At 48.2% G+C, this 11,897-nt stretch overlaps 1 protein-coding gene across 15 annotated transcripts in view; it reads left to right on the top strand.

The window, feature by feature from the left end:
- UNC45B (unc-45 myosin chaperone B) overlaps positions 1 to 10,623 on the top strand; it is a 31,451-nt gene extending 20,828 nt beyond the window's left edge. For 11 of the 15 annotated variants that reach the window (XM_081584433.1, XM_081584435.1, XM_081584431.1 and 8 more), the window contains 7 exons: positions 1,451 to 1,578; positions 2,611 to 2,677; positions 3,498 to 3,611; positions 3,944 to 4,059; positions 5,169 to 5,286; positions 8,262 to 8,417; positions 9,944 to 10,623. In XM_081584433.1, the coding sequence (XP_081440559.1) occupies positions 1,451 to 1,578; positions 2,611 to 2,677; positions 3,498 to 3,611; positions 3,944 to 4,059; positions 5,169 to 5,286; positions 8,262 to 8,417; positions 9,944 to 10,204 (960 nt within the window). In that variant the 3' untranslated portion in view covers positions 10,205 to 10,623. Of the gene's footprint in view, positions 1 to 1,450; positions 1,579 to 2,610; positions 2,678 to 3,497; positions 3,616 to 3,943; positions 4,060 to 5,168; positions 5,287 to 8,261; positions 8,418 to 9,943 lie in introns of all 15 variants that reach the window. The other 4 variants (XR_014080628.1, XR_014080630.1, XR_014080627.1 and 1 more) reach the window with 1 other exon arrangement.
- Positions 10,624 to 11,897: the final 1,274 nt, after the last annotated feature.

Consider the following 11,897-nt stretch of genomic DNA (forward strand, 5'->3'; position numbering starts at 1 on the left):
ATCACCGGACCACCAGAGAGGTGGGACGGAAAGTTAGTGATATTCGGGTGTGTGTGTGTGTGTGTGTGTGTGTGTGTGTGTGTGTGTGTGTGTGTGTGTGTTTGGAGGACTTGACAGAAGATGCAGATAAAGTGCAGGTTTGGTGGCTCTGATGGTAAAGACCTGCAATACAGGAGACCCGGGTTTGATCCCTGGGTCTTAAAGATCCCCTGGAGAATGAAATGACAACCCACTCTGGTATTCTTGCCTGGAGAATTCCATGGACAGAGGAGCCTGGCGGGCTACAGCCCAAAGGGTTGCAAAGAGTCGGACACGGACTGAAGCACGTATGCACGCAGATAAATTGAAGAGGATCATGATCAGTTTCCCCCACTAGGTGGCACTTGTGTTTTTTCTTAGTTTAAACGTTCCACTGAGGTGGAGGGGGCATCAACAGTTTATGGTCTGGAAAACCAAATGGAGCCATGATGAACGTTTTGCAACTTACGTGGTTGATTTCATGGACACAAGACAGTTTGTTATAGTTCATGTTTTCAACATTCATACCAATTTTATTTTCTGGGATATCTGGATTTTGGTGTGTTGCATTAACTACCAGAGGCTTTTTATCCTGTGCTTAAAAAAAAAATAGTTATAATCAGAATGTATCTATCATCTTGTATCCAGTTTGGGAGAAACACTTCAGGTCTTTAGGCATGCGGGATCTTAGTTTCTTCAGCAGGGATGGAACCCAAACCCCCCTGCAGTGGAAGCTTGGAGTCTTAACCACTAGAAGCCCCATTGAATAATTTTTTTTTAATTAACTAATATTTATTTTTTGCTGCACTGGGTCTTTGTTGCTGTGCAAGGCTTTCTCTAGTTGTGTTGAGCGAGGGGCTACTCTTCATCATGGTGTGCAGATTTCTCATTGCAGTGGCTTCTCTTGTTGTGGAGCACAGGCTCTAGGTCAATGGGCTTCAGTAGCTGTGGCTCAGAGGCTTAGCTGCCTTTCAGCATATGGGATCATCCTGGACCAGGGATCGAACTCATGCCCCCTGCATTGGCAGGCGGACTCTTAGCCACTGGACCACTAGGGAAGTCCCTGAATAATTTTTTAAAGCTGCATAGGATTTCATGCAGGCAAGGGCATATAGCTAGCATGTTCTGCCACTGTGAAGTTCAAATGTGGCTGCCAGAGACTGTCCACAGCTGTCAGCAGCCTCTTCTCAGACACTCTGAGGATTATCTGTAGAGACTATTCAACCCTGAGGCTGACGCTGGGTTTCCAGCAAAATCCGATCCATTGTTTTGTCGGTTTTATCTGCTCTCTCTCCACTCTCACTCTGCCCCCAGGCATAGCCTAATGGAAAACCAGCCTTTTGCAAGAAAAGGAACATACAGGTCATCTAGTGTTTGGGATGATCTTCCTTATTCCAGGATTGATCTCCTCGCCACCTTTTCATCTCCCCAGGACAAGAAGGACTTTGTGGACATGCGAGTGAAGCGGCTTCTGAAGGCCGGTGTCACCTCGGCGCTGGTCTGCATGGTGAAAGCAGACAATGCCATCCTCACCGACCAGACCAAAGAACTGCTGGCCAGGTGCGGCTGCAGTGGCCCGGAGCTGGGGCCTGAAGGGCCTGCAGGCAGGAGGCTGGGTGGGGACATAGAGGTGGCCAGGGGAGTAAATGAGGGAGTGAGCCACTGGGGCCTGGAGAGGAGGCTGAAGGGGATCAACACGGAAGAGAGACATGTCAGGGTGGGCCATCCTGGGTGCCCTGGGAGGAAGGAGGTCACTGTTCTGGTGAACTGGTTCCCAGACCCTGAAATGCCGGAGGGGAAAGGCACAGTTTCCATACAGCCTGATGGGGAGGCAGACAGGCTCACAGTTACAACGCAGCGGGTGCCCTGATGGGGGACAAACAGAGCACAAGCAGGGGTAGCCCACTGGCCAGAGGGGAGGGCATGTAGGTGGGCAGCCAGGAAGGCCTCCCGGAAGAAGTGACAACTCAAGGGAACCGTGGAGGAAAGAAAGAAGCTGCTCACATGCAGTGGAGGGAAGGGGTCCAGGCAGAGGGAACAGCATATGCAAAGACCCTGAGGATGGACAGAGAAGGAATGAATGAGGTCACGGTTCTCCAGGAATGTGTCTGGAGCATGCAGTGCACAGGAGAGGGTGGTGCTAGATAAGACCAGAGAGGACGGCAAGGGCCAGATCATGGAGGTCCGGGGTCCCTCCGGGTGGAAGAATTTCTCCTGGGTGATGGACTATCTTGAAGGGTTCCTTCGTCCATGGGATTTTCCCGGCAATAATACTGGAGTGGGTTGCCATTTCATTTTCCAAGGGATCTTCCCTGGGATCGAACCTGGGTCTCCTGCATTGCAAACAGACTCTTTACCATCTGAGCCCCCAGGGAAGCCTAGTGAGCCATTTGGTATCTCCCTAAGCAGGGATGGGGCCACTTTCTGCAGCTGCCTTTGGCCTCTCTTCCTCCCCAGCCACTCAAGGTTAGTTCTGGGGCAGGTGCACACTGGGAGTGCTTCCTAGGGTTTTACTGGATCTGACTGGTTGGCCTGCTGATGCCTGGGAAGGGCGTACTCACATCCTGCGTGTCCTGTATCCTTGCCCTCCAGGGTATTCCTGGCACTGTGTGAAAACCCGAAGGACCGAGGTACCATTGTGGCTCAAGGTGGCGGTAAGGTAATCGAGAGGGATAAGGTTCTTGCCATCCGAGAAGGTGCTCCACTGGGGAGGAGCTCTCTCGTGTATGTGTATGTGTCTCCGTGTGTGTGTGTGTGTCTATGCATGCGTGTAATCTGTGTGTATGTGTGTGTGCATGCTCTTTGCCTGGCCCAAGAATAATGCACCCTCTGCCCCAGCCCGACCTCTTGGAATACAGTTATTCAGGAACCTGTGTTGTCTGTGCCTGAGTCTGTGACGTGTCATGGGATTTACTGTGGAATCCCATCTATCCTCCTTGCTATTGGAAAGAAACAGTACAGATAAAGACCATGGGCTTTGCTGTGGGAGGCTTGTCGTCGAGTCCTTGCTTGTCCCTTTTTAGCTGCACAACTTTGGGCAAATTACTTATCTCTCTGAGTCATAGCTTCCTGTCTGTAAAACAAGGGAAAACATCACACAGTCAGATTGTAGAATGTCACAGGATTAGAGAAAATACACTTAAAGTGTTGACTCATAGGAGGTGCTCAGTGAATGGCTGCTGTTTTGATTAGCTTTGACTTAGGTAGAAAGGAAAACATCAGCGTCTTGATTTTTCCAAAAGACAAAAGAATGTATTTGGGTTGGGGAGAGTGCCTGCAGAGACCTCCATGTGTGCTGGGGACCAGGGGGAGTGAATCGGTGATTAAGAATTTAACTGTTTTCTGTGATGCTCAAGAGTTGACTCTGTTGCTGAGTCTTCCTGAACTTCTGATGGAACAGACAGTGGCTGGACAAGGGAGGCTGGGGAGAGAGGCTTCTGTATATGTGACCGAGGAGTGCCTATGCCCTTTTCTTGCAGGCCCTGATTCCCCTGGCTTTGGAGGGCACAGAAGTGGGCAAAGTGAAGGCAGCCCACGCCCTAGCGAAGATCGCCGCGGTCTCCAACCCAGACATCGCTTTCCCCGGGGAGCGGGTGGGTGGCCAGGGTGGGGGGCGGGGAGGTGATGGGAAGAGTCTGCTCCCAGGGGCCTTTCTCCTTGTCACCCTCCCCCTGGCTTGGGAGGGGCCGTGGTGCCATCACAAAGAGGGCGATGAGTTGGAGGGGCATGGATTCCAGCCCTGGCTCTGACAAACAAGGCTGTCTCATCTGCAAAGTAAAGGAAATAACCCCGCCCCTCAGGAGCATTGTGGAGGTGGAATCAGACAATGGGTGGGCAAGTGCATTGGAAATTCTAGAGCCGGACACCTGTAAATGACTGGCGGAGATAGTCTCCATCTGACGGCTCCTCGACCCATTCTGCATAGGTGTACGAGGTGGTGCGGCCCCTCGTGAGTCTCCTGAACACACAGAGGGATGGACTTCAGAACTACGAGGCTCTCCTAGGCCTCACCAACCTGTCTGGGCGGAGTGACAAGCTCCGGTGAGTGGGGGCGTGGAGGGAACGGGTGGAGAGCGGTGTTGCGTGAAGGGTCGGTGGAAATGTCCCAGAAACTGTGTGTGCGCTCCTCTGAGGACGAGCTCGAAGACTGTGGGTAAAAATGATGCTGGGAGGGATGTGAGTTAGCACTTGGAAGAACTGCAGTGAAGGTGCAAAGCCAAGGGAGACTGGAAAGACACTTCCTTCTGAAGTAGTAAAAGAAATATCAGGTGGATGAGGGGTGGGATAAAGTGTATTCCTCCTTGGAAGCAAGAGGATGGTGGAATTGGGCAGAAATTCTTTAAGTGGCAGAAAACTCAACTCAAGTTGGTCTCAATATAATGGGAATTTAATGATTCAGGATATTGGGAGTCGTAATTAATGACTCACCTAGGATAATCCAGACTCAGGGGCAGCTTGATGCAGGGGTTACAGAGCTGTCCCAGAATGTACTTCTCTCCCCCTCTTCTGTCTGTATTGTCTTAATTCTCAGACAGACTTTTCCCCTTTCTCATGATCACATGAGGGTTACTCTAGACCTCACATCATGGTTTCATCTCCAGCAGGAGAGAGAAAGACATTCTCCAGCAATAATACAGGAGGATCACCAGCTGGGTGACATGTTCATCCGAGATCCCCCTGCTGTGGCCAGGATGCTGTGCTGTGTCACTGGGGCCCCTCCTGGGGGTGGGATTGTTGTTGGTATTGTTTTAGTCACCAAGTCGTGTCCAACTCTTTTGAGACCCCATGGTCTATAACCTGCCAGGCTCCTCTGTTCATGCGATTTCCTAGGCAAGAATATTGGAGTGGGTTGCCATTTCCTTCTCCAGGGGCTCTTCCCGATCCAGGGATTGAACTTGAGTCTTCTGCACTGGCAGGCAGATTCTTCACCACTGAGCCACCAGGGAAGCCCGGGGGTGGGATTATTGTCATCTAAACGATGCTGGGGTCACAAAGAGTCGGACACAACTGAGCGACTGAACTGAACTGAACTGAACTGAACTGAAACTGTGCTGACTGAGGATGTTGGAATGGCCCCTGGGTGGCTAAAACCCCAAATGGTCTTTACAGAGGACTCAGCAGACTCTCCTCCTCCACCCCTCACTCCCTAGGAAGAAGATCTTTAAGGAGAAGGCCTTGCCGGACATTGAGAACTACATGTTTGAGAATCATGACCAGCTGCGGCAGGCGGCCACTGAATGTATGTGCAACATGGTGGTGAACGAGGAGGTGAGGGAGCTCAGGACGGGTGTGATCAAGGCGTGGAAAGTTGGGCCTAGACGACAGCTCCCCTCCTTGAGGGACCCCAGGACAAATATAATACCCAAAGGAGACAAAGGAAAATACGCAAAGTAATATTATCCTTAGCTGCAGCTTTGATCCCAAAGCTTGGGCAGGCTTGGGGGCGGGGGGAGTCCCATTTCCCCAAGTTATTTACTAAATAATCTCATAGCAAAAGATATGAGGCCAGGGTCTCTTGGAAGTCAAGAGAGGTTAGACCATTTGCAGCTGTTGAAGCGCCACACATATAAAAAAATGAAGAAATGCAGAAAGTTACAAGCAATTTTAGATGATGTTAAATGGTAACATTTAATGACAGATCACTGCTTGCATAGCAACCGCAATGCACTATAACAGTGTTCGTCACAGATTAATTATAGGATTTGTAAAAATAAAATGAATTCAGAATACATCAACGGCTTCACAGTCCAGTACTAGGAGAAATCATCACCATGTGATGAATGAATGTCTCTTCTTTTCCATCCTGGAAGAGCACTCCTGTGCTGGTAGGTTGAATGTCATCAGAGGTAATAACAGGGTTGAAATCTGAGGCCCTTTGTGAACGTGACAGCCAGGCCAAGTGGCCCTCCTGGGTCCAAGTGTAGGGCCAAGTATGAGATCCACTTCGTTCCCCCTTAATTTTTTTTAACTCTTTTGGCTGTGTCCCGTGGCATGTGGGATCTTAGTTCCCCAAACAGGGATTGAACCCATGCCCCCTGCTTTGGACATGCAGAGTCTTAGCCACTGGACCGCCGGGGAAGTCCCACCCCTCAATTCTTAATTCAAGTCTTGGATGTTCTCACTGTTAAAGGAGGAAAACTTGATCCATGAAAGCCTTTTAAAGTCAAAAGAAAGCTACCACGTCCAACAGGGAGCTGGACTGAGGCTGAGCTGGAGGCCTGGCAGCTACATGGGAGAAGAGAGTGTGTCCAAAGACAGCAGAGGGGAGAGTGATGGGAGGGGGAGCAGCTTTCCCCCGGGGAGGACCAGCTGTCACAACAAACAGAACCAAATGAATGCTGGTCCCAACAGGATAGAAGTTCATTTCTCGGTTCAGTTCATTTCAGCTGTTCAGTCATGTCCATCTCTTTGCGATCCCATGGACTGCAGCACACCAGGCCTCCCCATCCTTCACAAACTCTCAGGGCTTACGCAAGCTCATGTCCATCGAGTCGGTGATGCCATCCAACCATCTCATCCTCTGTTGTCCCCTTCTTCTCCCGCCTTCAATCTTTCCCAGCATCAGGGTCTTTTCCAATGCATCAGTTCTTCGCATCAGGTGGCCAAAGTATTGGAATTTCAGCTTCAGCATCAGTCCTTCCAATGAATATTCAGGACTGATCTCCTTTAGGATAGACAGGTTTGATCTCCTTGCAGTCCAAGGGACTCTCAAGAGTCTTCTCCAACACCACAGTTCAAAAGCGTCAACTCTTCAGCGTTCAGCTTTCTTTATAGTCCAACTCTCACATCCATACATGACTACTGGAAAAACCATAGCCTTGACTAGACGGACCTTTGTTGGCAAAGTAATGTCTCTGCTTTTTAATATGCTGTCTAGGTTGGTCATAACTTTTCTTCCAAGGAGCAAGCGTCTTTTAATTTCATGGCTGCAGTCACCTTCTGCAGTGATTTTGGAGCCCAAGAAAATAAAGCCTCTCACTATTTCCATTGTTTCCTCATCTATTTGTCATGAAGTGATGGGACCAGATGCCATGATCTTAGTTTTCTGAATGTTGAGTTTTAAGCCAACTTTTTGGCTCTTCTCCTTCACTTTCATCAAGAGGCTCTTTAGTTCTTCTTCACTTTCTGCCATGAGGGTGGTATCATCTGCATATCTGAGGTGATTGATGTTTCTCCCTGCAGTCTTGATTCATCTCACATCATTTCTTGCTCACATTGCGATCAGGTGGCTCGCTTCCAAGCAATGACTTGGGGGTGCAGGCTTCGATCATCACCCTGCCCCCATCCAAGAAAGAAAGGACCGTCTCCCCCTCTGTCCCTTGGGAGTCGTCTCCATTCGGATGGGGAATGGGCAGACAGACCAGAGGAGAGACTAGCACTCTGCCACAGTGGCCTAGAAGTGTCACATCACTTCCCTTCATGTTCTATGATGAGAACAAGGTCATGGCCACAGTTAGTGCAAGAAGTAAGCATGTAGTTCTTCCGGGGCAGCTGCTTCCTTGTCACACCTGTCCCCATGAGGGGACTGTACTGAACATCACTGCACTCTTACCTCTGAGGACCACTGCTCTAGCTTCAGGGAGATGCAGGTAGAGGTTTATAACCTTTGACTCCTTTTAGCATTTCACTTCTAGGACACGTCACCCAGCAAAAATGCCCTTAAACTTAACCACCCAGGTTTTACTACAGAGCAGAGGGGCAGGAGGCTCTTCCCCTGGCTCTGGGAGCCTTGGGAAGCCTCATCCCCCACCTGGTAAATGGTACAGCAGCTCTTGACTACCATGTAAACTACCCAACTACCCAGAGATGCTCTTGCCAAGCCTCTGTGCCTTCAGGGACCGCAAAGGCATTTTATGGCAGACCCTGAAGGCCCATCTGTTGTGGGAGAAACATTCCAGGCTTCTCCAAAGGGAAGAGATGGGGCTCTTCAGGGAACATCCACCTTTCAGGAGTCTGTACCTGCCCTTTCCCCAAGGGTGGAGGGCTGAATGCAAACAGAGGTGACAGCGAATGCTGTCTAAGGAATTCCTTATTCTCTATAACCTGTAAACTGGAGGAGTCTGTAGTCGTTTCATCTAGCTAGTCAGAGAAGACTTCCTGGAGGAGGTGTCAATGAGTGCGTTGCTCAAAGCAAAGCTCTGAGTAATCTTGGGTCAGAGAACATGGCTCCAGATGCGTCCTTCCCTCTCCAGGCTGGGCAGGTGGGGGCCTTTTTCTCTGAGCCATGTACCTGCCTCCCATAGGTACAGGAGAGGTTCCTGGCCGATGGCAACGACCGGCTGAAGTTGGTGGTGCTGCTCTGTGGTGAGGATGACGACAAGGTGCAGAATGCAGCTGCGGGGGCCCTGGCCATGCTGACAGCAGCACATAAGAAACTGTGCTTCAAGATGACTGAAGTGGTGAGAGCAGGCCCTGGGGAACCCCCAGCCACAGACACACTGCCCTGTGTGATCCTCTGCGGGGGAGGCCAGCCCCCTGGGTATCTGTTCCTACCAATAAAAGAGGGGAATGTATATGCTGCAACCTCTACACTCCTTATTTGGACACCCTAAATGTGCGAACTCACTTTGGTGGTGCTCATAACTCATTACGCAAGAATAATAACAATACTAACAGCACTAACTACTGCCATGGAGCCCCTAAGCTCCTCAAGAGAAGCGGGGATGAGGACAGGGTACCATAGGAGCTCACAGTTTGGCAAAGAGGCTCTTAGATTCTCTTAAGAGCACATGATGGCCAGACCCTTTGTGGGACTGTGGCCGTTTCAGCAGGTGTAATGAGAGTGATACGGACATAGCCACAGACATAGTGGTGCAAAATGGAACTTTCCTTATTTCACCGAACTGAACTTAGGTTTGTGGGCATCATATTTACTGATGGTGAAAAAATGTAAACATCTCAATTCAAATGTATTAAAGCAAGTCTGCTTTAAAGGCAGGGTCTTCGGTGCTCTGTGACAACCTAGAGGGGTGGGATGAGAGGTAGGTGGGAGGGGGGTTCAACAGGGAAGGGACATATGAATACCTGTGACGGAGTCATGCTGCTATGTGTCAAAAACCATCGCAATATTGTTAAATAATTATCCTCTAATTTAAAATATATATATATATATATATATATATAAAGCAAAAAAGGCAAGCTCTTTTAGATAGCCAGCTCAAGGTGGGGGTGTGTATGTGTGTGTGGGTTTTCTAAGTTCCATGGAGGCTTATACTGTCCTGGCACCAGGGGAGGGTCTCTTTCCTGGACATAGCTCATCCTGCTTGGTCCCTGGCCTTCAGCCCTTTCCGTAAGGCAAGTTTCTCAAAACTGTAAGGTGTGTAAGAGTCGCCTAGGGGGCTGGTTAAAAAACTTTCCCCAGAATAATTCTGACTGAGTAGGTCAGAGCTGGGGTGCTTCCATCCTGGGGACCACAGGCTGCTGCCCTAAACCAGTGTTTCTCAGGGCACATGGGTTGGCAGAAGCAGGCGTTGTGCATGTGCCCAGAGTTAGAATCCTCCTTTCTGAACACCCTCCATCCCCATGCCACTCAGGCATGCAGCAGACCTGTCCCTTTGCTTAAAAATTAAGTGTATGGGTGGATGTTTATTCTGTACTATTTCCAGATGTGTGACTGTAACTAAGTTACTTTCTCTCCCTGAACCTCAATCCCTCCACTTACAAAATGAAAAGGACTGGATTATTTCAAGTCTCTTCTAGTTCTCCAACTCCTGCCCTGGTAGGGAGATGGACATCATCCAGCTAGTTCCAAGAGGCTCAGCTGGGCACATGCTGAGTCCATAGAGATAATCAGATATGCACTTGCCCTTTCAGAGCTCAGAATCTGGGCTTGGCCAATGCCTTCTGTTTATCTCGTCCAGAATTTCCTTTCTCTGTCCCCTCCACTGATTCCTCCAATCTGTCTTTATCCTCCTTCCTACTCCAGACAACTCAGTGGTTGGAAATTCTACAGCGGCTTTGCTTGCATGACCGGCTGTCAGTTCAACACCGGGGCCTGGTCATTGCCTACAACCTGCTGGCGGCTGATGCTGAGTTGGCCAAGAAGCTGGTGGAGAGTGAGCTGCTGGAGATCCTGACGGTGGTGGGCAAGCAAGAGCCGGACGAGAAGCGGGCAGCGGTGGTTCAGACAGCTCGGGACTGTCTCATCAAATGCATGGATTATGGCTTCATTAAACCAGTGTCTTAGACAGGGGCCGAGAGGGAGGCTGGGGCTGCTCCTGTAACTGTGCAGAATTCTGAGCTGAGAACTCTTGAGGTGTCAGTTCCATTAGGGATCATTGCAGCCACAATGAGGTGTCCATGTAAAAGAAGGACTGTGGATTGTCCCCTGAGTTGTACATCTTCCCTTTTGTTCTAGGAAAGTTTGCATATTTCATTAGCTCTCTTGCTCCTTACACTTGTCAAGTTCCAGAAGTTCCTAGAATAATTTTCATCTGTGATTAGGAAGACAGGTTGGATAATTCTTTCTGTACCCATTCCAAAGGCTGGGATAATGGGCTGGAGTTCTCTACATTTTGGAAAATGGATTGTGTGGTGAAGTAGGAGCTAACAGGCCCTACTTTATGTAAAGTAGTGTGACTATAAAGGTTAGCTGGTGTACCTGGATGCTGCTGATCTGTCTGGTTTTTATATCCTGTCTCCCCTGCTGTTTGAATACGGCTGCCTAGAACTGCATGTCTCAGCGGCAGTGCCCGTCCCACACCCATGCACATTCCTTTTACTTAACTATGATAGAAATACAGCTGATGTTCAACAGTATGACATGACTTTTGCAATTTGCTTGGGGAAATCTTCTAAGCAAGATGGATGTGATGAATATAAATAAGATCAACTCAAAGTACTTGAAGTGAAAAAAATTCATTGGTTCATATATTTTGTCAATGCAGGGAAAGATCTGACACTGTTAGAACTAGGGTTCAAATATTGTCATCCATATTCTTTTTTTTCTGTGTGAGGGTGTTTTTCTGTCTCTCATCCTCCACAATTTTGTTTTTGATTTCCTCTGGGTTGGTCTTAATTTCTGATGAGCTCTTTCCATGTAGTGAGATAGTCCCCAGAAGCTCCAGATTTCCAGAAATTTTTTTTTGCCCCGTGACTTGTGGGGTCTTAGTTCCTTGACCAGGGTTTGAACCTGGGTCCTAGGCAGTGAAAGCACAGAGTCCTAACTACTGGACCATCAGGGAATTTCCAAAGAGTTGTTATAGTTCATAATTATGCAAGAGAAGAGAAAGGATCATTCTCAGTGACTCAGCAAAATTCCCAGAGACAACTCTGGTATGTCTAGCATGTATCACATTTCCATATAGCACATTAACAGAATGAGGAAAAAAATGATTATTTTAATAGATGCAGGGAAAACATTGAATAAAATTAAACAACTCATGATAAAAATTTCAGTAAACTAAAATTAGGAGACTCCTTTAGTCTGATAAAGATTATCTACATAAAAGCTACAGTTCAAATAATATTTAATAATCCACCTGAGACTAAGAATGAGACAATACTTGCTATTACCAATTCCATTAGGCTTTGTACTAGAGGTTAAACTAGTACAATAAGAAAAGGAAATGAAAAGCATAAAGACTGAAAATCAAGAAATAAACTTTTCAAATTATTCACACGATAGGTCTGTACATGTATATGTGTACATGTATATGGGAAAAGTCCACAGATAAACTCAGAAATAATAAGTGAATTTAGATACAAGGTCAGTTTACAAAAATCAGTTGTATTTCTGTATACTTGTAATGATTAGGAAATTTAAATGTAAAAGATGATGACATTTACAATAACATCAGTTCAGTTCAGTCGCTCAGTCGTGTCCGACTCTTGCAACCCCATGAACCGCAGCACGCCAGACCTCCCTGTCCATCACCAAC

The sequence above is a fragment of the Giraffa tippelskirchi genome, chromosome 3 (genome assembly GCF_054371585.1).
Source record: "Giraffa tippelskirchi isolate mGirTip1 chromosome 3, T2T-mGirTip1v1.2.pri, whole genome shotgun sequence".
Lineage (NCBI taxonomy): Eukaryota > Metazoa > Chordata > Mammalia > Artiodactyla > Giraffidae > Giraffa > Giraffa tippelskirchi.